The 27,064-nt window shown below is 45.2% G+C and overlaps 4 protein-coding genes across 4 annotated transcripts; 2 read left to right on the forward strand and 2 right to left on the reverse strand.

The window, feature by feature from the left end:
- Nucleotides 1–6,972: 6,972 nt before the first annotated feature.
- On the reverse strand, nt 6,973–7,335 carry DFJ58DRAFT_662909 (uncharacterized protein; the record flags this gene model as incomplete). Its single annotated transcript, XM_041382328.1, has 1 exon — nt 6,973–7,335. A coding segment is annotated over one exon (363 nt), but the record flags the coding sequence as incomplete, so codon positions are not given.
- Nucleotides 7,336–16,909: 9,574 nt separating this feature from the next.
- On the forward strand, nt 16,910–18,835 carry DFJ58DRAFT_746859 (uncharacterized protein; the record flags this gene model as incomplete). Its single annotated transcript, XM_041387492.1, has 8 exons — nt 16,910–17,446; nt 17,496–17,564; nt 17,615–17,698; nt 17,752–17,856; nt 17,909–18,142; nt 18,190–18,448; nt 18,550–18,684; nt 18,735–18,835. Exons 1-8 carry the CDS (start codon nt 17,372–17,374, stop codon nt 18,833–18,835), a joined length of 1,062 nt encoding a protein of 353 aa, XP_041242067.1. The 5' UTR covers nt 16,910–17,371.
- A 2,618-nt stretch (nt 18,836–21,453) lies between these two features.
- Nucleotides 21,454–21,925, reverse strand: DFJ58DRAFT_796579 (uncharacterized protein; the record flags this gene model as incomplete). The annotated part of the gene is given in 2 exon segments (XM_041390587.1): nt 21,454–21,709; nt 21,724–21,925. Coding segments are annotated over 2 exon segments (320 nt in total), but the record flags the coding sequence as incomplete, so codon positions are not given.
- Nucleotides 21,926–24,040: 2,115 nt separating this feature from the next.
- On the forward strand, nt 24,041–26,593 carry DFJ58DRAFT_717100 (FAD binding domain-containing protein; the record flags this gene model as incomplete). The annotated part of the gene is made up of 20 exons (XM_041384320.1): nt 24,041–24,165; nt 24,217–24,280; nt 24,333–24,386; nt 24,437–24,472; nt 24,525–24,578; nt 24,626–24,691; nt 24,726–24,779; nt 24,808–24,859; nt 24,910–24,966; nt 25,019–25,236; nt 25,285–25,357; nt 25,413–25,499; nt 25,555–25,613; nt 25,664–25,702; nt 25,752–25,805; nt 25,831–25,880; nt 25,936–25,995; nt 26,025–26,147; nt 26,179–26,342; nt 26,433–26,593. The coding sequence occupies 20 exons, from the start codon at nt 24,041–24,043 to the stop codon at nt 26,591–26,593; spliced, it is 1,650 nt and encodes a 549-aa protein (XP_041242069.1).
- Nucleotides 26,594–27,064: the final 471 nt, after the last annotated feature.

Here is a 27,064-nt window from a genome sequence, read left to right on the forward strand (position 1 = left end):
CTATTTGTTTCAGGCTCATTCAGCCACAGAATCCTTCAGTGAGCCACCAGATATGTTTGTAAGCATGTCATGTGATAGGCAATAATCTGATTTGTAAGGATTTGTCATGATTTGTCATGCTTCATCATGCTTCATCATGATTTATCATGCTTTGTAATATTATGAACTTTATTTGTAAACTACTTTGTAAGCAGCTGATTCAGCACTGCCAAATGGCATGGTTAGTAAGCCAGTGACTTACTAATCCTGTGATGAGTCATGCTTAGTAAAATGGCCTCCCAAAAAGGTATAAAAGGAGCCCATTCTACACTGAGTAATAATAACTTCCCACTTTTCACTCTTCTCTCAAACGTGAGAGTCCGTAAGACTTAAAAAGTGCAGGCCAAGAGTGCCTTGAAGTAAGATAAACATCGTATCAGAGATTAGTTGTATACTACCTTACAGGGGTCGCTTATATAACAATCTATTTATAAACTACTTGTTGTGTGCTACCTTTCAGGGGCTGAGTGTACAACACCAGAACAGCTTTTGTACTAGGCTTTACGTATTTAAGACAGACTTCATTTACTTGTTGTGTACTACCTTACAGGGGTTGAGTGTACAACACCAGAACAGCTTTCATACTAGGCTTTATGTATTTAAGACAGACTTCATTTACTTGTTGTGTACTACCTTACAGGGGTTGAGTATACAACACCAGAACAGCTTTCTAACTAGGCTTCACGTATTTTAAGACAGACACTCTCTTTTTCAGGAAGGGAGACACAAGAACATGACAAAGTTGAGACAGACTTTCATAGGTTGAGACACGACCTACGAGATTGAAACAGATCTTACTATCAGAACATTAGGGAATCTACGAGTATTCCACCAGGGAACAACAAGAAGAGGACACGTCAGTAAACCCTCCCAAGAACTCACACGTTATCTACCACAAAAACTAGAAAAGTCGTAGACCGTGTACTTAAGGACTGGCAAGAAGTCTTATCCTGTATAGTTGTGTTGTCACTATACACACGTTGTACATAAGACCCTTAAGTAGCAAGACAGCGCGAAGTAGACTTATTGCATTCCCGAGCTGTATGGCCGGGTCCGCCACAGAACAAGCAGAGTTTCTTGTCCAATCTTCTCTGCCACTCTTCGGACATTAACTTTCTGTCCTTACCCATCTTGGAATTAAGGTCCGGAACCCTAGGAGCGGACGAGCTCGAGGATGCAGATGGCTTTGCAGATTTCTGGTTACTGGAGTTGGAGTTTCCGGATTTGTTATTTCCGGATCCGGACGCATTGGCGTTGGTCCGGTCAGAAGCGGATTGCTTAGGGGTAGTGGATGAAGCGGGTTCAGTCTCTCGGGAGATCTCTCCCTTCCGTTCCCAGTATCGGGTGTCAATAGTCTGAGCAAGGGTTTTGTATTCGGAAAGAGTAGAGGGTTTACCCATGCGACTGATTTCATCCTTGATACGGGCCGGAAGTCCGTTATAGAACTGGCGTCGTAAGGCTCCGTCGCCCCAGCCACGGACCTGTGAAGCAAGACGCTGGAATTCCACAATGTACTTGTTGATGCGCTGTCCGTCACGCATGTGGAGCTGTTCGAGCTGCATTTCTGCATCACCGGATGGGTCGTGAGGTCCGAAATTGGTTTGGAGTTCAAGCATGAACGCGGAATAGTCGCTCATCCAATCCGGACGATCGTCCAAATCATTGGACAGGAGATCCGGTTCAAACCATTCAAGAGCCATACCCTTAAGGTAGGATTGGGCAAAGTTGACTTTAGCCCTTCTGGTACGGAAAGCCTTAGGCTTGCTCTGGAAGTTAAGCTCACACTGGACGAAGAATTCACGGAGCTTCCGTGGTTCGGATCCATCAAAGGTATCCGGTTCGCGGACCTTGACTTTGGAATCTTCGGATGCGGGTGCGCGACGATTATTGCAAGCAAGGTTATCGATGGCTTCTGATAGTCGAAGCATAACGCAGTCCTGTGGGTTTAGGCCGTCGTTGTCATCATCATCATCGTCCGGATCATCATCTGGATCACCACCATTATCATCGGGTGGATTACTAGGGAAGTCATCATCACCATCATCAGGATCATCATCATTGTCCGGAGGTCCTGCAGCAGGAGTGTGTGTAGGGGTTTCCGGGGTGTCGACGATTAAGGAGTTCGGATATGGTTTGAGCGGGTCCACGACTAACGCGTCGCTGAGAGAAACTGGTGAAGGTGTTGACTATGGGTGTTGGATCATGATGGAGGGAGGTAAGTCCGACCGCGTGCAGAGTTGTTTGTGTCTTGGTTGGAGGCATGATAGGTGTAAGTAACTCGGAAAGGTATGAGTTCGAATATACTGTTAAGACCGTACTCGAGTAGTATCGGATCCGAAGGGCTTCGGCCTCAGCTCATGCGCTGTGCCCTTTTCCCAAGTCTTGCCCCTTATTTCAGAGTACTAGAGTATCGTGTATATTGAGACGGATAAGTCTTGTAACGGATCCTGTTATGGCTTCCGGATATCGAACGTATATAGTAACGGCTAATCCGGATCAGATCCGAACTAGAAACTAACGGGCAAGGACTGTCCGAAGACAGAGACGGATATATAGACTATAGGAATCAATCCTAAGTCTCTGAGTAGACAAGAGTATCGTACTCAAGTCCGGACGGATAACGGATGGACTCAGAGTCCAGACAGAATGAGTGCAATCTAAGATGATATTTCGAACTGATCTACTACAGCGCATGTACAAGGGTTTATATACTACAGATAACTAATGGAATGATCAATAAGCAAAGGCTTGAGGCTATGCATGAAGTATAAGCAAAGTATGTGTACAGCGTACTGGTAAGTCGGACGGATAACGTATCATAACCAGGAATGAAGTCTAAGCTAAAGCAGATCAGTAAGTGTAGCAGATCAGTAAGCATAACGGAAGTAAAGGATAACCGGTATACCGGTGTACAGGAATGCCGAAAGGAGATGAACGATAGTTAGAGTTATATGAACAGGACATGAAATAAGGATTAGATCGGATCTGTGGACCGGACGATGGATATGTCCATCGGATCTGGATCGGATCTGAGATCCAGATCTTTGGATCTGTACCCGGGAATATGGTATATGACAACTTCACTCACACTCCTGCAGGTATTCTGTTGAAAGATATGATGTCATGTTCCATGGAATTTGCTTGAACATTCCAATGACTCAGAATGATGTCATTATCCCACCATGAATATTCTGGAATGTTCTTTTGCACCTGCTAGAACATTCTGCTCCAGTTTTTGGAATATTCTTCTCACATTCTGAAGTCATTACATCACCTTTTACTTACATAATATTCCCACACAAAATGTATATAAGGAGAGCCCATTCTCCCCCAAAAAAATAGATCTCCCACTTGTTGCATTCAAAAATCTCCCTCTTGAGCAAATTGAACTCTCACCTAAGAAGCTTCAGTCTGAACAAATTGCTGCTTACAAAGCCCATTTCCTTTGTAAGAACTGTCCAGACAAGTGCAGGGAAAGTGTTTCCCTTGAGATTATGTAAGTTTCTCGCGATAGAAACCCAGTTTTGTGAGACCAGTGTTCTCACCACATAGTGTTTGCTGACCAACACGAGCTTTGGTCACCGTTGTTATTTGTGAGACCAGCGTTCTCACCAGGTATTTGTATATTGACCAACACGAGCTTTGGTCAACGTAGTCACATTTGAGACCAGCTTCTCAACAGTTATTCGTATATTCAGGAAACCAGTTCAAGTGTCTAGACAGTATATCCTAGACAATCCCATAGTTTCAATCAGAGATAATAAAACTCCGGCTATGTTAATCTAACTGATTTGTTTAGCGAGCCTCCCAAGAACTCACACATTATCTACCACGAAAGAAGAAAAGTCGTAGACCGTGTTAATCGAGGACTGGCAAGAAGTCTTATCCAGTGTAATTGTGGTGTCATTACATTCTTATACGTTTTTCATATAAGACCCTCAGTTATTAAGACATCACAGCAGAGATTGATGATGCAATGACAGCGAGGATGATTGCAAAGGAGAAATGCATCATGTGTGAGGATTTGAAGGGTTAGTAGGAATATATCTTTGCTTTTGAAAGCTGATAACATTCTTTATGGTGTTGGGAAGAACCTATCCATTATTGATTTCCTTACTAGCCTCAAGTCCGAGCTTTGAAGCTTGCCGCATTTGACCACATCATATCTGCAGTGCCAGCAAGCAGGGTCTTTTGGCCATTTGGTCTGGAGCGTCATTCCGCCAGTGAATGTTATCCTCGAATCCTGGTACCCCCATGCATCATGATTGAAACCAGGACATTTCAATCCAAGAATATGAGTTTGCTAAAAAAATCCCCATCTGCACCAGCATAGCCATCATTCCCATGCACCACATATATATTATATTGAATAGTCGAATTCCGTCTACCCTCAATACACCCACATTCTTATTCCTTGCCAGACCCTACTTCTCATACCCCTTCCCTCCCAATACCCCCAGCCACTGCAGTCCACAATTGAGGCTGCCGTTGACATGCACTTCATGATGCTCACTCCCAAACCTTGTTCATAGCAAATCTTTCTCCTCCTACTCTTAAACATAGTACCAAATTCTGTGTGGTATCCAATGATTTGGCAAACAACCAGTCTTCATTTGCACAAAGAATGACTTGGGCTCTGCCGAAGGTTGTCTTTCCTTCTATGCTCGATTTCCTTAGCTAACAGTGAGTCCATGTCGTCACTGTTTTTTGTGTATGCCTGATCACGATGTAGACTGGCATTTTCAGTTGTATTGCGGAATGCCACTATGCTAAGAGCACACAGTGTATTTCTCCATCCAATATCAAATATTCATGGTACCAAGTGTTGTTTTGAGCTGGGTAACTTGATACTGTCCTTGTGTCCAGAAAAGAAAGGTACATTTTACTCAAGGCATGAGCATATTCACTGATTGGTGGCAAAACAGTCACTAGTACCGCAGCACCATTTGTTGAGATCTTGACATTGATCTATGGCATATAAGTCAAGCTGGAGAACACTGTTAGCTGACATGTTGACATGTCGTGTGTATAATTGCCTATCTTGTAGTTGTCTGGATGACGAGGAGCTTGAATTTCTTGGGATACACTGGTGGAGCAACTTTACCGCATCCTGATGAAGAATTCGATGTGTTCCAGAAGACTCACAAACTAGCAGGCAGGTGCATTTTTAACCCTTTGATGTTGTGCATATTTAGTTATATCTGAATAACCTGTAGGTCTATCCCATCCAATGTACCGGCCAATGTGCCTGGACAAGGGCATGATCCGAGGTGCTATTGTGCGCACATATACTTATAGTGATGAATGTATATTCTACAGGCGCAGGTAATAAGCATGTGAAGTAGCTTTCCTGCTCTCATTAACATTGTGCCTATCAATCCTGTCAAACATTTTTGAGAAGTCGTCAAAAGTCAAAGTAGGCGGGACCTAGGTATTTTTTCATTGAACAACACAGATGCTGTGCCGTGGACTGATCTGCACGGCAATAGGTGTCCTTGCACGTCATCTCCAAATCAAACGAAAATGATGCCAACTCCATCAATGTTTTCCTGATTGCGCGATTGATCCACCACACCAGAGCCAACGACCATCATGATACTGCACCGATGTGAAAGCAGAAACACAACTTGCTTATGGAGGTCTACTTGCGACTGCACCAGAAGAATGAAACTTTGTGGCAAGACAATGGACTTTTGAAACATTCAACAGAAGGAATACTCTATTCAACCACATGCAGACCAATACAGTGCTCCCTCAGTATCATGACGAGTGGCTCATGTTTTCTAGGTGAGAGGATCAAGAGACAAAAGACAAATGTTAACGCAACAACTCCAGGTAGAGATACGAGGCTTGTGTTCTGCACGTTTTGTACCAATTGTGTGAAGGTATGACATAGTGAAATGATGAGAGAAATGCAAACTCTAGCTTATTCAAAGGAAAGAGATGATGTATCCGTGTGTCTCAAAATCAAAGAGGCAAGCTCTGAAACACGAGGACAAGCTGCGCCTTGGTCGGAAGTCATGGTTGGCGCATAGAGGATATCATATCCTCACTGAGAGCAGAATAGTTGTTTTACCATCATTATACTGCCATGCAGGTGCATATGATCAAATTGAGAAAAACTACTGATACTCACACATACCTGCCAAGGGCAGCAGTTGGACTGATCATTGCACCACCTGGGACAATCGCTTTCATCAAGGGGCATGGCAAAGATTGATTATGCTAAAGCAGCAATGATGGCGAGGACAATTGCAGAGGAGAAATGCATTGTTTGTGACTCGTGATATTGGCCCTGATAATTCTGAAGGAACTAGTAGAAAGATGGCTGGCTTTCATGTGCTGAATATCGAGTTCTTCTTGCGTGCAGATGCATATCTGCAATAATGATCATTGGCAGCAAATCTTGCCAGCTATTCAATAAGTGAGAGATCTATACCAGTTTAGTGTGGAACTAGTACTACTGAATGTTAATGTCCGTGTCACGGTTTAGGCCTGTGCTCAAGCATCCATCAAGTGCCATGATCTGAAATATTCACCTTGTTCTCCTTCAATCTGCTTGTGATGCTTCTTTTCAGACTCAGTAGAACTCTAATTACCTTTTACAGGTAGACCAGAATAATGATACACTGTTTTCTTCCAAAACATGACATGAACACATGATCAGCGATGGATGAACAACTATCCTTACATGGATGTAGGGATTAGCACAGGTAAACCTGCAGGTGTCCAGAGCCCTACCCGCACCTGTACCCGCCATATACCCATACCTGTGTACCCAAGGGTACCAATGGGTACGGGTCTTCGAACAGGTATCGACAGGGTTGCGTGGGTATGGCAGTAAACCTGCAGGTATGGATTCAAACTATGCTAGAAAACAATTAGTGACTACATATTAATAATAGCATCTAAATCTAAGCGTTCATCATTGCCTCAGTGGTGAAAGCAGGTGGAGAGTCGAGTCGCAAGTGACAACAGCCGATCTGTGTGACCAACTAGGCGCAAAGCCAGTGCTTCCATGTGAAGTGCAATAGCCTCTTCGTTGTTGCCTTGGTGGCAAAAGCGGGTGGAGAGTTGAGTTGCAAGGTTAGTTAATGACATGGACCAATGTGTGTGACTGACCAGGAGCAAAGCTAATGCTTCCTTGTGAAGTGCGATAGCCTCATCCAAGTCTTCGTCATTGCCTTGGAGGTCAAAATGGGAGGATAGTCGAGCCGCAAGGTTATTTAACGACAGGGACCGAACTCTGTGACTGATAGGGCACAAAGCCAGCACTTCCCTGTGAAGTGCGATAGCCTGAACCGCAAGGTTATTTAATGACGAGGACCGATCTGTGCAATCAACCGGGTGCAAAGCCAGTGCTTCCCTGTGAAGTGTGATAGCCTGAACCACAAGGTTATTTAATGACGATGACCAATCTGTGTGACCAACTGGTATCTTCTTACTTGAGGGTCTTATATGTTGATCAGAATACAATGACTATCACAATTGTATTCTTTAAGACTAAGGTGCCAGCTCCTCAAGTTCACAGTCAACGGATTTTCTACTTCTCAGTTGATAACGTGGTGTTCGTGGGTGGCCAAAGGGTAATAAATTACTTCTTTGCTAGATCACTTCTTGATAGTAAAGGAGTATATATATTTTGTCAGGTTAACTTAAACCTAGTAGGTAATATGGACCTCTCTGAACTGAATGTGGCACAAATACGTAAAACAATGTATAAAACGATAGATTATTGTATAGGCGATCCCTGTAAGATAGTATACAATCAATCTAGACTAGTGAATACGATTGTTTTCAAAGGCAACTCGTAGGCCTTCACTTTCTTCGTGATCTCACAGTGTTGAGACAGAAAGTGGGAAAACTCCTGACTTCAAATTCCTACGTTCCCACACGGTTTGGGAAAAGAATGGAAGGGGAAAAACTTATATATTATGTGAGAATGGAGTCCTTATATACATTTTAGAAACCATCCTTACTAAGCAATGAGTCATCACTGGATTGGTAAGATTATGCTTACAAACCAAGCCTTTTGGTGTGCGGAATCAGCTGCTTACTAAAGTACATGAGTAAAATATTACAAAGCACTGTAAATATTACAAAGCATGACGAATCATGATAAAACATGATGAGTCATGGAAAGTCCTTACAAATCAGAATATTACCAGTCACATGACATGCTTACAAACATATCTGAGTGGCTCACTGATGTAATTAAGTGGCTGAATAAACATGAACAAATAATGGAAAGAGACAGAAACTACAAATACAACTAAATAAATAGAAACAAAGCTTATGTAAGTAAGAAGTATATCCTTTGTACACTCCTCTACTTATCTCCTTTTATACTGCTATTTGTATATGTCATGGTATGAACTCCATACAATGCATGACACCGGGTGCAAAGCCAGCACTTCCCTGTGAAGTGCGATAGCCTCATCCAAGTCTTCGTCATTGCCTCAATGGTAAAAGCAGGTGGAGAGTTGAGCTGCAAGGTTATTTAATGATGAGGACTGATCTGTGTTACTGACCGGGCACAAGGCCAGCACCTCGCTGTGAAGTGCAAGGGATGAGATAGGCCGAAAAAATAGGAGGGAGGTCAAAGTGTGGGGCAAAAGGAAAGTGACATGGTAATGGGGTGGAGTAACTGCCGAAAATGAGGTAAGTTGAGGCAGTGAAGCTACATAAAGTGCACAATACATGCACCTCTGCAACTTAGAGAAAGACGCCCATAATCCCTCCAAAGTCCACGTCAACCATGCCAAATGCCTGACGAATGATTGTGGGCTCGTACAACAAGACACTTCGTTTGTGGGACTTGAAGATAGGTGTTTTGTTGAAGAAGATGGAGGAAGGGTGTGGGTATTGGCAGTATCACAAGATGGACAATTGATAGTAGTAGTCTAGACTGATGTAAGTAATTAATGCACCTTACTGCAGGCCACGGCAGTTGCCACAGCAGACAACCATATATGGAAGTGACAGGTACGCAGGTCATGGGTCTCAAAATTCCAACCCTGCACCCATACCCGCCAGTACCCATACCTGTGACCCATGGTGGGTTACCCATACCCATGCTAATGCCTACATGGATGGCCTTTCGAAGGTCCTCTGAAATTTTTGCGTGGTTTACAGTCTTAAAACAGATCCATATCTGCCACAATGCCAGCAGATTGCCAGCCAAGGGGTCTACTGAATATTGGCGGCCTTGACATCTAACCAGCCTTCCACACCAAATGGCAAAAGCACTCAACATCTCAGAATTATCTCTGGTGATGTTGCAAACCCTCATTGCATGATTACAGCTGTGCATTAAGGTATGGTGAGCAAGATTCTGTCACTGTCCTCACTTAGTATACTTTGTAGGACTGGAAAAAAGACTGGCATTCAGCCATATAATCTACCTTATCCTGGTCGAAAGTGAAACTTTGCTGGCATGACGTCACTATATCAATTTTATTAGAAATGACTGTATGGTCATTGAGGTCTGTCTATGGGACACCATCATCATACCACAACGCTGGCAGCCTATAGGTCCGTAATACATCATATAGTGATAACTTGCACATTGGGCTGAGGCAAGCTATTCAGTGTCTGTTGTGTGAGGGACAACCATCTTGCCCAATGCCAAGGAATCGATAGATCCTCATATGCATGTGACAGGGAAAAATTGCTTGAAGCAGTTTTTCCATTCACAAAGTGCCTATCTAGATCTTATCAAACATTGTTCATGTTGGAAATCCTTATAGCATATCTTTCATTTTTCATTTGATTTAGACTATGCCAATGGAGTTACCATATTAGGTAACTCCATGTACAATACATCTTTGCCCACTGGTCTCTTATACTTGACTGGGGATCTCACTTGCATTAACGATTCTATCTAGCCCAGCGCTCATTTTCTATTAGTTCAAAGTCAAAAGTCAAAGTATATGGGGCAGGTCCATCATACACACATACTTATATAATTGTATGATCTATCGGCACCATGGACTGATCTGCACAGTAATAGTATTCTTTTTGTCCTTAAATGTCTTTCCCAATTGAACGAAAACTACGCCAATTCCACCTATGTTTTCCTGACGGCGCATTGATCAACTCCACCAATTACTAGTAGGAGCAGTGTATCCGTGACCATGTCCCCTCACCTAGTATCCCCATCCACAAGTAACTTGCGTGTTAGTGCCAATGGCGATACTGCACCAATGTGAAAGCAGAAATACGACTCACATAGGGTCGCAGAAAGGAAAGTTCTGCCATGCAGGTGAGTCATGTTATCAAATCCTGGAAAACTGTTGATACTCACCGTAACTCACGCACCATCCCCCCTCCAGGCTGCAGGTATAGCATTAGTCATCATACCAGCAAAAGAAGTCACATCTGTCGGCGTAGCATCAATGGGTGTGGCAGAGATTGATGATGTTGGCAGCAAGGACAATTGCAAAGGAGAAATGCATCGTGTGTGAGGATGTTATATGGAATCAAATAAATCTGAAGGGTTAGTGGGAAAACACCTTGCATTTATATGCTGAATAACGTTCTTTATGGTTTTAAGAAGAACCTATCCATCATTGATCCACTGGAATCCCCTTGCTGGCCCTGCAGTCGAGTGATTGTCCAATATTTGAAGGTATCCTGCGTGGTTGTGCTGCATTCAACCACATAATATTTGCAATGCCAGCAGATGTACAAGCAAGGTATTTTGGCGATTTGGCGTGGAGCAATTAAAAATCCCTCATTGCCTTCCTATTTTTATTCTTGTTGAGGCTAAGCTACTAAGAGACACACTACTTCAAGCTTCAGATTTCACACTTTGGTTCGTCTCTCCTACAACCTGAGTCTACTGATTCTAGTCTGTCTATGCATCGTCTCCTTCGCTTGCATTTCCTTGCATGTGTCAGATAACAGTATGGTCTTTCACTTGCTCATCCTAGGCATGAGTTTGATTATCATCTTGCTAGCCATCTATAATGTAGACTGTCTGTTTCTTGGCGCCTGTGTTATGTGCTGCAGGGCGCATTATTAGAAATTGATGCAAAGGTTTGGAATCAGTAGTAGCTCGCATGTACTGCCCCACTTACGAATGTACATTCTACAGGCACATATCTTTATTATGGGCGATCTTGCGCTTGGCCTGCCAGGACAATCATTTCATCTTGCCAAGTAATCAACAGGTGGTCACAATGTGTCCGGAACAAAATCATGTGACACAGCCTGAGCTTTTCCATCCACATAGTGCCTATCTAGATCTCGTCGAATGTAATCAAGAAGATCTTCCTCCTATGATATAGCCTGACTAGGGGAGACTGGTAGTTGAACGATTCTTGAAAATCATTCAGGGGTCACACCGCGATAAAGAGTGACGCTTTCACAACACATCTTTCCCTTTAGTTATTTCAATGTCCGTCAATCTGACTTATTGGCATGGCAGTCACCCGCGCGCGCTAGTAGGTGCTTGATATATAGGTCAAGACAAATGTTAACTTGCCCTTTCCCTTCAGAATCAACAAGCTCATTAACATTGCTGTCTGCTCACGGTGTTAGCAGGAAAATCAAAATCAATAGCCTCGACTGTCTCGAGCAACGTTACCGCAGCGCTTATAGTTTGTCTTTTCTTGATGAAGAATTAGACACCATGTAAGCACTCCGGAAAGTCATAGTCTTGCGGTCGCGAGCTGTAGGTGCGTTTCAACCCTTTGATGTCCATCAATCAACCTGGAGGTCCATTCCATACATGTCCCAATCGAACGAAAATTACGCCAACTTCACCCTTATTTTCCTGACGGCACGTTGATCAACTCCATCAATTACTAGTAGAGTGGTGTATCCACGACTGTGTCCCCTCACCTAGTGCCCCTATTCATTAGCAATTTGCGCATCAGTGTTAACAGCTATATTGCATTGATGTGAAATCAGAAACACGAATCACTATGCAAAAGGCAAAAGCGACGACAACGAGGATGAAACGCATTGTTCGTGACTTGTGTGATATGGGATCAGATAATTCTGAAGGAAAAAATACGAAGACAACCAGCTTTTATGTGCTGAATGTTGTTCTTTGAAATTCTTGTTATGTACGTGGTTGTGCTTTCATATCTGCTCGCCATCAAGGTCTGATATAAATTTGATCAACAATCAAAGTGAAAGGTCGAAGGAAGGAGCTGTATGGGGACCTAAGTGTGTTTTTATTAGGTCCATTGTGCATTGTACGATCTACAAGCCTCTCTACGGTAATTCAGCAGGAGCAACAGTCACTGACACTGCACCGCGGACTGATCAGCAAGCTCCTCAATAGGATTTTTTGTATCCTTACACAGCATACCTAACATTTCCCAATCGAACGAAAATTACGCCAACTCCACTGGTGTTTTCATTACGGCGCGTTGACCAACTCTACAAATCCTTAGTACTAACTCACGTGTCAGTGCCAACGGTCATACTGCAGTGATGTGAAAGCAGAAACACGACTCACACGCAGATGCCAAGATCCGTGTTCTATGCAGGTGGCATGTTATCAAAGTTCGAACCCAGTAAAACTACTGATACTCACACATTGCCGCGTAACACATTCCGCCTTGAAAAAAGGCTTGCAATCCGCGTCACCCTTGCAAACAGCAGGACAGCCACGTGCGCCAATCACGTCAGCAGGCATGGCAGATATTGATGATGCTAAAGCAGCAATGACGACGAGGATGAAACGCATTGTTTGTGACCTGTGTGATATGGGATCAGATAATTCTGAAGGAAATAGTGGGAAGATGACTGGTTTTTATGTGCCGAACATTGTTCTTTGAAATTCTTCTCACGTACGTGGTTGTGCAGTCAAACAGACCCATTTCTGCAATGCCAGCAGTTCTTGCCAGCTAGCGTCGGGAAGCACCAACTGCTCGATTGGATATGATTGGGTACATTCTGGAAGCTTTGAAGACAAGAGTGGGGTGCATGTACGCACTGAAATGCTGGGAGGGTTTACTGTCGAGGACGGCGGGTATAGTAATAGGGTACATTCTTGCTGCAACGATAAACGGCCAACTTTTATGTGCTGCTCTTTTCGGAAATTAATTTATTCGTATGTACGTGGTAGTGCCTTCAATTTGATAAACGATCAAAGTGAAAAGTCGAAGGAAAGAGCCGGATACGGGACCTAGGTGTGTTTTTCCATCATGTATTGCATGATCTACAAGCTCGTCTACATTCAGCAGGAGCAACAGTCACTGACACTGCGCCGTGGATTGATCAGCACGCTCCTCAATAGGATTCATTTTGCGTCCTTACACTCACTTCCCAATCGCACAAAAATTAAGCCAACACCGATGTTGTCCTTACGGCGCGTCGATCAACTCTACAATTCACCGGGACTAACTCGCGTGTCAGTGCTAACGGTCATACTGCAGTAGCAGAAACACAACTCACGTGCAGATGCCAAGAAAGATGTCCTATGCAGGTAGCATGTTATCAAAGTTCGAACCCAGTAAAACTACTGATGCTCACACATCCCATCAAAATACATTGAATCATGGAGGTCGAGCAATCCCCGTTATTCTTGCAAACAGTAGGACATTTATGTGTGCCAGTCACATCAGCAGGCATGGCAGAAATTGATGATGCTAAAGCAGCGATGACGACGAGGATGAAACACATTGTTTATGACTTGTGTGATATGTGATCAGGTAATTCTGAAGGAAATAGTAGGAAGATGACCGGTTTTTTATGCGCTGAACATTGTTCTTTGCGATTCTTCTTGCGTACTACGTAGTACGTAGGGAAACGCACGGGTACGGGTAACACCGCGGTTCTATGCTGACGGGTTTGGAGGGTACGGGTACGGAGTAGGATAGTCGTACCCTTGAGCATACCGTGGCCATTCACCGCGGGTTTGACGGTGTTTGGCGGGTATAATATACCAAATCGGGAACCAGGCGCGCGACAGCCATTGAACACCGTGTTTGATTCTCTGTTTTTCCTTCCTCTGAGAGCTTGAGGATCACAAGTGAATGCTATACTGATTTCTGTCATGTCTTTTGTACCCCCGTGAATCATTCTAGCAATTTATTGAGCTGACACTTCGTTGCAGAGAAGCTCGAGTCACTACCATAAAGCCAAGGCAAAAACTCGAGACCAGTAAGTCCACTGAGTCGTCTCCCCATGAAAACTAAGCTCACAAAGAAGGCATCTGATGCTTCGTCTACCCAGTCACACTCATCATCTAAGTCTATCTCGTCGTCCATCTCCGAGAAGGCCAGGTCACTCAAAAAGGCTGTTGCAAAGGGTGCTAAGGCTCTGGCCCGCCCCTTGAAGAAGGTCAAGCAGTCATTTGTGTCTCGGTCTTCTCGATCGAGCCCCACAGACACCGTTGATCTTACGCGATCAAGTACTGATTCACTTGCCACTGACGATAACAAAGGATGACTTTGGTGACTACTCACTTGGTTCCATGTCTCGTACTACTAGTAGCGAGTTGGATGAGTTTCTTCGATTACCAACTGTGAAAACCAAGGACCCACTCGCATGGTGGCAAAACAACTGCCGTGCTTATCCAATGCTGCATCGGATGGCACTCGACTATCTCTCTGTCCCAGGTATGTCTCCTTCGAATCCTCTTTCAATCAATCAATACTTATATCTTGCTCAGCAACATCAACTGCGGTTGAACGTGTCTTCTCGCAGGGCCGGCAGCTCCTTCATTTTACTCGCAACCGACTCGCACCATCAACAATTCGTGCCTTTCTCTGCCTCGGAGCGTGGGGCAGAAGTGATCTTCTGGTGATGGAGGACCTTTTAGCCGCTGTCAGGACTCAAAAACGGAAGCGAAATGAAGTCGAAGCAGAGGAGAATGACAAGGAAAAGTAGTACTATTTTATTTCATTGTTGTTAATACTTAATACACTCTTCTTGGTAATGTACCCGCGGTGTTCAGAGACACCGCGGTGTTTTCCATAAACCGCGACATTGACGGGTCGGTGTGTACCCGTACCCGTGAAGGGTACGGTGTTGGCGGGTGCGGGTGCGGTGTCAACTTTCCGACCCTCGGTGTTACCCGTGCGGTACCCTAGTAGTACGTGGTTGACCGTTGTGCATTCAAATAGATCCATTCCTGCAATGCCAGCAGTTCTTGCCAGCTAGCACTGGGAAGCACCAACTGCCCGATCGGGGATGGTGGGATACATTCTGGAAGCTTTGAAGACAAGACTGTCGAGGACGACGAGTATTACCGTGCGGAGCACGGTCACCTACAATGTAGCGTGACATGCAGATTCAAAACAACACCAAACAAATCTGATCAGTTATGGTATCGAGGGCAATCCGACACACTCAGAACAATGGCGTCATAATGAAATCCATTCTCACAGATGCTGACTAGCTGATACGTGGTCCATTATTTTCTTCCCTTTAACTCCTCGATGCTTCCACCTGATTCCTACACATCTGAGACTGGCTGAAAGATTGGTGGCTGAAAGTGGCCACAGACGTTCCAAAAAGTGTCCTATGCAGGTGAGTCACTGGGATGTCATTAAAGTTCGAACCCAGGAAAACTACTGTACTCACGCATGGCAAGTTAGAGCAGCACTTGCAATCTGCGTCAGTGTAGCAAACATCAGGACATTTAGTGGCGCCAGTCATGTCAGCGGGTATGGCAAAGATTGATGATGCTAAAACAGCAATGACGGCGAGGACGAACGCATCGTTAATGACTTGTGTGATGTGGGATAAGATGATTCTGAAGGAAATATTAGGAAGACGTATGTGCTGAACATTGGTTTTTGAAATTCTTGCGTACGTGGTTGTGCATTCAGACAGATTCATTTCTGCAATGCCACCAGTTCTTGCCAGCTCAGGTCTATTGGCAATGTGGTGCGGAACTACTGGATATCCGTGTTTCCATATAACTGTACAGTCTACGAGCCCGTATACGGTGATTCAGCAGGAGCAACAGTCACTGACACTGCGCCGTGTACTGATCAACACGCGATTCTTTTCGTGACATCGTGTCCTCACGCGTCACATCTAGCATTTCTAAAAACGAAAATTACACCAAATACACCAATGTTTTCCTGACGGCGCGTTGATCATACTGCACCTATGTGAAAGCAGAAACACGACTCACGTGCAGATGTTCGAAACGGGGTTCTATGCAGGTGACTAGCATGTCATCAAAGTTCGAACCCAGGAAAACTACTGTACTCACGCATGGCATACAGCAGTCCTTGCAATCTTCATCAGCGGAGCAAAAAGTAGGACATTTAGGGGGCCAGGTGCCAGTCATGTCAGCGGGCATGGCAAAGATTGATGATGCTAAAGCAGCAATGACGGCGAGGACGAACCACATTGTTAATGACTTGTGTGATGTGGGATTAGGAAGACGGCTGGCTTTTATGCGCTGAATATTGGTTTTGGGAATTCTTCTTACCTACGTAGTTGTGCATTCATTTCTGCAATGCCAGCGGTTCTTGCCAGCTATAAGGTCTATTAGTAATTTGGCGTGGAACTACTGAACATTCATGTTTCCAATCAGCTGTCGACTCAGGACAAAAAGCACTCAACATGATCTCGCAGCAAGGTTGTGTTCCTGTTGAGGCGATGGCCCCTGGCATTCATCAGGCGTCAGGCGTCAGCTCGGTCCGTCTTGCATTTAACTTAACCAGTGCTGTTTTCCAATTTTCGATTTTCGGCGAATCAAAAAAGAAAAAGAAGTATGCATTTTGTGTGCGGTCTCGTGAGGGTGAGATGGCGGGGCATGCATGGCATCATGGCAATAGACTCGTAACCAGTCTTACCACTACGTCTTTGAGATGTTATGTAAGTTGACGTACCTGATGAGTCTAAGAATAGTTGTCTATTTTTCATGCCAAATTTGTCACGCCTTTTCTGTGTTCTGCTTCCGCTGCAGTGTGAAGCTCTATATGATATCATCACTTGCAGCGGAACCGCCTCTTACAAATATCAGCACCGTCAATGTCTCATCCAATGCATCGGTCTTGTCGTGTTCTCGAAGTTGAACAGCTGGAACGGCACTTTAAACGGCTCGACATTAACACGAAGACTCGCTGGGGCCAACTTCAAGTGAACTTTAACAACGCCAGACATAACTTGAAGGGGCTGCTGTATAATTCGACTCTGGAGTAGACCGAGCTCTCTCGACGTTGTGTCTCCCTTCATTGCACTGAACCGACGCGAATTGCGCGGCTTGAGTAGCGCTTGAAGTTAACGTCTTGGCCATGCTTCTAATGTCCTTCGGAGTTCTGCCAAAGGATGAGACTCCCATTCCCCTCTCACACTCTTCTCATTGTTCCCCACCGTTGTTCACACTGATTCAAATCCACGGCCACTCGCGATGAGTGAAAACTATAGGCCAGATCCTCCTCCAAGAACCTCCAGATCCAGCCGGGCAGATGTTGCTGAAAACTCGGTATGTGGTCTCCGAGATCCATCTCTGTCCTTGTGCATTCTTCGTCTAGAACCGACCTCGTAGAGGAATCTGTCAGTTCATGCGGAAAGTGAAGAATGGATTAACCAAAAAACTTCCTGTGCGTAGACGTGAATACTAATTGTCCTGAATATGACTGAGATCGTGCAGAAACGCTTCAAGCAAACACGCAACCGCACCACTACGGTCCAGAACGTTGAAATCGAGGGGGCTTTTTCGAGCCAGAAAGTCGAGGTAAGTACTTGAACTTGCTGTCCTAGTCCTTCGGTTTTATTAGAGGCGCCCAGGACACCGTGCATCTCCATCCCTCCAACGACAACAGGCGTCCCACCACACTTGAGATTCCCAGCGACTCCATGAACCAAGGGCTGTCTGGAGAGCCTGCTTCACAGGTATTTTCGTCGAATACCTTGACTTTCCTCTCTAATTTTGGCGGTCCCATAGGCTCAGGCTGCTCATTCTGGCGAGGAGGAAGGACCTAATCACCAATTAGTCGACGCTATACTTCAGGGTGCCTGTGACGGTATGGAAAGCACGAGACTACTCGGGGAACATGCGACCTCTATGGCATCCGCCGCCAATAATGCTCCAGCGGGTCTCGCTGCTGTGGATAATTTCGAGACGACGTATCTCCAACCCTTAAAGATTAGCAATGCTGTCCTTGAGAAGATCGTGGATGTATAGTCATTCTTGTTGATTGGAAGCAAACTAATCAAGTTGTGTAGGTACATCCGTACACAAAGATAGCGCTGGGTGTGCTGTCTGCCGCATCCAATATTTACGTCCTGTTTCTCCCGGAATCCGGTCTCTTACTCAGAAGTCATAATTCCATGCAGATTATAATCGCTCAAGCAGAGCGTGACGAATCGATCTATAGTCTTCTCAAGAAGTTAGCTGAAATTTACCGCTTCATGACTCAAGATGACAGCCTTGGCAAAATTGAATCGATGCGCGGAATCGTTGGAAAGATCATACAGCAGACTCGTGAGTGTGCTCGTTTCATCAGGAACTACTCGGAGACAAAGAACTTTTGCGAGTCATCAAGCTATCGTACTTCGAATATGAATCTTATACTATTATCGTAGGGAAGCGAGTTAGCAAAAATTTTCTCTCCGAAACCGATGGCATCATCAAAAAGTACAGCGACACTTTGGACGGCCTTGTACAACAATTCCGGGACCAAGTTGATTGGGACGTGATCGTGTTCGTCCAACCTACGGGTAAGGATTCTGACACGCTGCTGTCTTTACATTCACGCACACCGTTTCAGGCGATACCCTGGATCTCGGGGATATCGCTTATGCAAAGGGCGCAGGACTAAATACCATGAAACAGTGCCTACCAGGGACGCCCACAGAGATTCTCTCCTAGATTGCGGATTGGATCAATGGCAGTGGAGATCCTACTAAACGTGTACTGTGGCTATCTGGCCCTGCAGGCACGGGCAAATCGGCCATCGCTCATACAATTGCCAAGTGGTTCTGCTTCGATAAGGCCGAGAAACGTCACGAAAAAAGTTTCTCCACCATCGCTCGTGACCTAGCTGATCATGATCCAGAGATGAGACGAGCATTCACGGATGCGGTCGAAGATTCCACTTCACTCAAGAACTTGAAGGATATTTTCCAGTAGGAGAGGCTTCTCATGAAACCATTGAAGAAATTGATTTTGGGCTATGCATGTTCAAACAACGGACTTCAACAATGAGTTTGCAAAGGCGATTAGATCATTCTTCGACAACGAGCGACTGTTCTTCTGGATCGAAGCACTCGGACTTCTCAATGCAATCAGGGGTGCGATTATTATACTTCCACTCATTGCAAAGTGGCTGATGGTGAGCACATGCTTACGAGGCAGTGTCAGATGGAAGCTCATAAATCAATACAGGGCCATTCTGGATACGAAGATTTGTGGACCACGACAATGGATGTACAAAGATTCGTCCAAGTGTTTGGCGGCATGATTTTGCACAGCACGCTGCATCTGTATTTATCAGCGCTCCCACTCTCGCCTGTCGACTCCGTCATGGCTACCAAATTCATGGCAATGTTTCCGAATAACCTTCGTCTGGCATCCGGCCATGATTTGAACTAGATGGTTGTTCAGACCGTAATCAGTGCGCACACTAGTTGGGTTCGATCAATTGCGTTCTCACTGGATGGGACTCACATCGTGTCTAGTTCGGCGGATAAGACTGTGCGTCTGTAGGATGGAGCCACGGGACAGCCATTGGGTGAACCCTTCAAGGGGCACATTAGAGAGGTTTCGTCAGTGTCGTTCTCACCGGATGGTATTCGCATCGCGTCTTCAAGTTGTTCTTTGGACAAGACTGCGGCTGTGGAATGCAGTGACAGTGCAGCCATCCCCGGTGCTCAGAGAGGCAGATTCTTCCACATTTCGCTGCATCGAAGTACCGTACCTCATACCCAAGAACGCTGTGCCATGCCAACCAACACTTGTAACAATCACCTCATTTCCTTCTCGTCCAGCCTGGAACACGCTCTGCCCAACTCCGCTGACTTGCTTGAACCTACTTCTCATCATAATTCTAATTCAACCCCTTTCTTGCCGCAGGTTGATGGATGGGTCATGGGACCCAATCATCGGCTCCTTTTCTGGGAGCTTCCCGCTTCCCGACATGCATTTTATACTCCTTGGACTTCATTGATGATACCCAGAGGATATCCCGAGCTTGATTTGAGCCGCATGGCACATGGGACACACCGGTCGAGTTGCCGAGATGCGTGAGTTCTTAGTCTTCACCATCCATCCTCGCAGTTGCTAACATCAGGACTTTTAGCTATAATTTTATTGCCGCAACATCGAGTGTACCGTTTGATTCTTTGATTCCTTGTCAATTTCCATACCTAGCATCGAGCGTGAATTTACGGTTGTTCGACTGAATGATGTGCTGCACTAGTTGATACGTACTACTCTACTTAGTAGGTACGTTCACAGTAGCGTTTTCGGCCATTTTCGTCATCTTCTGTTTTCGACTTTCCAGTGAACCTAATATTTCCACATGTGCGGGAAGAGAAAATGAGAATTTGACGGTATTGAAAATCGACAGTGATGCGAAAAATCCAAGCCAATATACATGGAGAGGGTCACACGAACCAGGTCCGCAATGGTAACAATGAAAAGTTTGTTACCCAATTAACTCCTAGTACATTAACCCTATACATTAACCCTAACCTTTCCAAAATCGCAGATCCATTTAACCTCTTCACATAACCAAAGCTATAAAACCCTTATCGGGTTAGCAGTCTGCACTGATGTGAAAACAGAGACACGGCTCATCCGCAGATGTTCCAAAAAGTGTCCTATGCAGGTGAGTCACTGGCGTGTCATTAAAGTTCGAACCCAGGAAAACTATTGTACTCACGCATGGCAAGTCAGAGCAGCTCTTGCAATCTGCGTCAGTGTAGCAAACATCAGGACATTCAGTGGCGCCAGTCATGTCAGAGGGTATGGCAAAGATTGATGATGCTAAAGCAGCAATGACGGCGAGGACGAAACGCATCGTTAATGACTTGTGTGATGTGGGATAAGATGATTCTGAATGAAATATTAGGAAGACGGCTGGCTTTTATATGCTGAACATTGGTTTTTGAAATTCTTGCGTACGTGGTTGTGCATTCAGACAGATTCAATTCTGCAATGCCAGCAGTCATTGCCAGCTAAGGTCTATTAGTAACAAGGACTCGCCTTCGGTCTTTTATAGGTATGATTGTTGATATTGAATCTGTCATAGCGCCAGAAATTCTTTTTATCAACCTGATACCTGCAAGGCTGCTTCCGTTTTGAAGACCGACAACGCCGTGAAATGAAGCAGAGGTCGCCATATATGGTGCTGAGCAAAGAGCTGCAAAAGAAGAGGGAGCATGGATGCGCAACAACACAGCATGACGTGGTGGACGCGGGATCTCGTGCTTATAGATGTTGTAGATGTGATGTGGAACTACTGAATATCCATGTTTCCATATGATTGTACAATCTACAAGCCCGTCCACGGTGATTCAGCAGGAGCAACAGTCACTGACACTGCGCCGTGTACTGATCAACACGCGATTCTTTGTGTCCTTACACGTCACATCTAACATTTCTAAAAACGAAAATTACGCCAAATACACCAATATTTCCTGACGGCGCGTTGATCAACTGTCCAAATCACTAGTAACTCACGCGTCAGTGCCAACGGCCTTACTGCACCTATGTGAAAGCAGAAACACGACTCACGTGCAGATGTTCCTAATGGGGTTCTATGCAGGTGACTAGCATGTCATCAAAGTTCGAACCCAGGAAAACTACTGTGCTCACGCATGGCATACAGCAGTCCTTGCAATCTTCATCAGTGGAGCAAAAAGTAGGACATTTAGGGGGCCAGGCGCCAGTCACGTCAGCGGGCATGGCAAAGATTGATGATGCTAAAGCAGCAATGACGGCGAGGACGAACCGCATTGTTAATGACTTGTGTGATGTGGGATCAAATGATTCTGAAGGAAATATTGGGAAGACGGCTGGCTTTTATGCGCTGGACATTGGTTTTTGAAATTCTTCTTACCTACGTAGTTGTGCATTCATTTCTGCAATGCCAGCAGTTCTTGCCAGCTATAAGGTCTATTAGTAATTTGGTGTGGAACTACTGAACATTCATGTTTCCAATCAGCTGTCGACTCAGGACCAATAGCACTCAACATGATCTCGCAGCAAGGTTGTGTTCCTGTTGGGGCGATGACCCTTGACATTCATCAGGCGACAGATCGGTCCGTCTTGCATTTCACTTAATCAGTGCTGTTCCAATTTTCGATTTTCGGCGAATCGAAATCAAAGCAGAAGTATGCATTTTGGCAACATTTTGGTATGAAATGTGTGCGGTCTTGTGAGGGTGAGGTGGCGTTGATGTCACCGTCCGTTTGGGGGCATGCATGGCATGTCCAAAGCTTCTAGACTCGTAACCAGTCTTTGAGATGTTACTCCCGCTACGGCAGTAGTGGGTTTTGTTGTTTCATCGTCGAAAAACCTCATCGATCAAATTGTTTGGTGAAAATGCATTCCTGTCTTAAAATAGTGTTTTATTCGCACGATCATGTGAGACTGTTTCTAAGTCTCTGTGTATATCACCTCTGTGTCACCATAACCGTTACTAACTAGTAACAGTGATGCTAATACGATGTTTCTTACTAAGTAGGGGCGTTTACCTATACTGCAGCGCTTCAGCGATTTCCGCAGCACTCAGCAGTAGGAAAAAAATCCTTGGATATAACCGGTAGGTCATCCAAGTATATATTTAGCCGTACGACTATATTTAGGTTGCCCGCAGTTCGGGGTTTGTATGTCACCGGTCATATTACAGCTACCTTCATATCGATAGACCGGAATCTATTCACCGCTTTTGTTTACTGGTGGAGCTCGACAAACAAAAGGGTCCTGCCTATCACGATACTTGGTTGGGCGAGATATCCCAGAATGGTACTGGGCTGTGCAACTTCTATGATACGGTACACTGTTCGGCGTTTGACGTTGCGTCTGACACCCCTCTGTGTTCACTGCTAGTATGACTATTTATCACCGACTCATCATGGTATGTTTAACATCGTCTCTGTTACTGATCATGCCAGCATGAGCTCAGCATTAGTACTTGCAGGTTTCAACATGCTCCACTCAGGGTTAGCAACCTGGTCATCGACGGCTTTCTCGCCTTCTCGGCCTTCTGACAACAGAGCCTGTGAGACGAGAGAGCCAAAGAAAGTTCAGTGGCTTATGTTAGTGACTTGCGCTATGGCCTTGGATGGCATTTGGGCAGACATAGTGACACATTGTTGCTTTATGGCTGCTGGAATATGACGGCAGTTTCTAACCATGGTGAGAATGGTGTCCAAAGACAGAGAAAGTTGCGCAGTCCCATGCCATTCTGGGGTATCTCACCCGACGAAGTATCTGAACAGGCAGGTACCTTTTGTTTATCCAGCTCCACAAGTAAAGAAAAGTGTTGAATGAACAAAAATGGATTCTGGTCTATCGATATGAAGGTAGCTGTAACCGGCCTGTCCTATTTATCTTATTGTTCATTCGCTCGTTTTTTTGGTCTATCAGATCATATGATTAGCGCTGGCTCCCGCGCTGTTCACGGTATTCGACCTTGACGACCCGAGGCAATGCCTCAACATGAGGGAACAATCCATCAATACGCAGGAGCTGTCTGTGAAGCTGTTTTTTTCGCTTTGCCGCCGTCTGGAGGATCGCATTCAACGTTTGTGTTGGTCGCTGATGCATTGATAAGTTAGCCTTCACTTCCCCGACTTGCATATAAACCGGAGGCTCCCAGTGCCTGTCCTCCAAACGAGCGAAATCACAGCACTACCGCATCATCATGATGTCACTTTAGTGGCGTCAGTTTTCATGTTCTATTAATATTGAAGTCAAACGGTGTTATCAGAACTACCGGCCACCGTGAGGGGCACTCAGTGCCGTCCTTAAGAATGCTCTCTTGAGGATTGTGGACCTGCACCCCCTGTATCAAGACATACTCCTCTGCATTTCCCCCCATTACTAACTTATACTAGTTATTTCACAATGCCTGCTCCGTTCGTACGCCACTCTGAAGTCGATGTTCTCATTATTGGCGCTGGCCCTGCTGGGCTCATGTGCGCGAATGCTCTGGCAAATGCGAGAGTGGATGTTCGGATTGTCGATCAAAGGTCAATGAGTCGATCCCTTTCATTCCTGCTTGTAACTTAACTATCCGTTAGGGCTTCCAAAGTAACCACTGGTCGGGGTGATGGAATTTCACCTCGCACTACTGAACTTTTGCAGGTGAAAATACTTCCTTACTGACCAAGACTCGGTATTGACAAGCTGGACATAGAGTTATGGACTTGCAGAGCGCTTTCTAAGGGAGTCTTGCCAACTCCATCTAGCGGTATGCCTTTCAAGACGGGCTTGCAGAATATATAACTCATTGCATCTTAGGCCTTCTACAATCCTTCTTCGACTGGCGGTATTGAGGTCCGTAAATTCCGCTATCAACGAAGGATATTCACCGAATTTCTGCCATTAGTTTACGAACAGAACATCAGACGTGACAGCACCGTCTGTCAGATACCCATTCGAGGTGTGTTCATAATTGAACAGAAATTATATTGGCTGAACGAGATCAAGCTTGCGCTCAATCAAGGAGCCATTCAAGACATTTTCTTAGATTCCATGACACCGCTCGGTGTTGAGGTTGAAGCTATCGACGATACCAACTTCGATAGAGCTCTCCAAGGATGAAAACGAGCTGACTGATCCTACGTCATATCCGGTTCGCGTTGTGCTCCAAAGACTAGACTAAATCTAAGGATGAACCACAAGAAGAAATTGTCCACGCTAAATTTGTTGTCGGTGGTGATGGTGCGTTCCGAAGATGTCGATCTAGCGATTATAATCATTTTCCTTGACAGGCGCTCACTCATGGATCCGCAAACAATTCGATGTTACGATGGATGGAGAACAGTCTGGTGAGTATGTTGGTTACTTGGAATTGTCAGCGAGCTCAGTCTCTATCGATAGATTCCATCTGGGGTGTTGTGGACATGGTCGCGCCTGACACTGACTTCCCGGATATTAGGAACAAGACCCTCATACGTTCTAACCATGGCTCAGTTTTTGTCATACCTCGAGAACAAGATCGAACTCGCATATATGTACAACTGGAGGACAAAGATTTTATCAATCCAGTGACAGGCAGGCCAGACAAGGAAAAAGTGGGTCCAGAGCAGATTCTTGAAGTAAGCAGCACCCATTATATGATCGGCAGTCATCAACATTCTCCTTAGACTGCCCAAAAATCGCTTGAACCTTACAAGCTTATCCGGAAGAGTGAATTTGTGTGGTGGACAATATATAGCGGTATGCATCTTCCTACTTGCTATGAATTCTTGTTTGTTCAACATTTTTGCTCAAGTTGGACAACGAGTAGCCTCACAGTTTTCCATCAAAAATCGAGTATTTATCGCTGGCGATGCTTGCCACACACACTCTCCGAAAGCAGGCAAGTGTCTTACATCTGGTCCCTTCCCCTGGTCTGGTTACAATGGAACTTTCAGGACAAGGGATGAACGCAGCTATCAACGATAGCCATAATCTAGGTATGTCTTCTTTTCCTGTCGTCACGATCAAGCTAAAGCACTTTCTCAGCTTGGAAAATTGCCCTAGGTTGTTCGTGGGTGGGCGGACATGGCCCTTTTGTCAACGGCAAGTTCTTGTAGAACTATTTGACTACTTGCTCACGCCCCGCTGGTAGTACGAATCAGAGCGCCGTAAATTCGCATTAGACCTGATCGCGTGGGATAAAACTGTGGTCCACCCTTTGCTGTGGCAAGCCCTTGACTGAGCAGAACAGCGATGGGGTTTCGCCCGAACATGTCTTGAAGTGAGATTATGCTACCAACAGTCTTGTCCTTTGCACTAATCCTGCGAGTTTGCAGGACTTTCCAAACAGACTTCACCAGTGGCGTCGGGATACATTATCAACCTTCAATTGCACAGTAAATGACAGAAACCAGGAGCTGGCTAGTGGTCTCGTCCTCGGTAAACGTGTCCCTCCATACAAATTCATGCGTGCAGCAGACGCATGTCCATTCGAGCTCCAGGACCTTCTTCCTTCGGACTTCCTCTTCAAGTTACTTGTCTTCACCTGGTGAATTCAGCGATCCGCTTCAGCAAGCGAGGGTTGAGTCGATGGTCACGGACATGCAGAAACCCGAGAGCTTTCTGAAGCGTTACTCGACGCCTGGGAACTCACGATTTGACATCATCACGATCAGCAAAGGCCGGAAGGAAACATTCAATTTCTTGCGGACTCCCCTACGCTTCTTCGCTCTCATTGGTCAAAGTCCGTACTTGCTCATCTGTGTGAATTGCGATAATATTGATCGAGGATGCTCTTAGGGTAGTTTATCGATGATACCGATCCCACTGGTAGCTTCGGGGGAGAAGGTTACTCAGTATTATGGAGTGGGACCTGAGGGCGCTCTAGTTGCTGTTCGTCCTGATGGCTATGTTGGAGCCATCGCGCCACTTGATCGCGTTGGGGGCCTTGATGCATATTTCGCGTCTTTCATGAAGATTACCGCTCAGGCTTAACTTCAAATGCTGCTTCGCTGCTTTTAAAGTACCATCAGCTATTTCCATATCCTCGAACCAGACCTATTCACTTGTGCACTCTATGCTATAACACGCTATTCTTCGTTCTTTTCTGGAGATGAGCCGCCGACGTAGAGGTGATGGAATTCACACCTTTGAAGGGGAGAATCACGTCTCAAAAAGAGCCGAGCTTGGCTGAACAGTCGACGAAGAGTAAGAACTACCAACGCCGACTACTTCTACTGATTACTCAGAGGACTGGAACTTACCCCCATTTGCAACGTCACAGCAGATGATAAAGTTTCATTTCTCTGCTCGAACCGAATTTAATTTCATCACATCGATGCACTCTAAAAATTGAAGTTACTCGATTTATATGGTCCGTCCGATTCCGGGCCCTATAAGCAATCCGAGAGCCAACGCACCATTAGTGTGTCCGATCATAGCGGGCGGCCGCCCTACTGCACTGGT

The sequence above is a fragment of the Suillus subalutaceus genome (genome assembly GCF_016647625.1).
Source record: "Suillus subalutaceus strain FC151 chromosome Unknown DFJ58scaffold_80, whole genome shotgun sequence".
NCBI lineage: Eukaryota > Fungi > Basidiomycota > Agaricomycetes > Boletales > Suillaceae > Suillus > Suillus subalutaceus.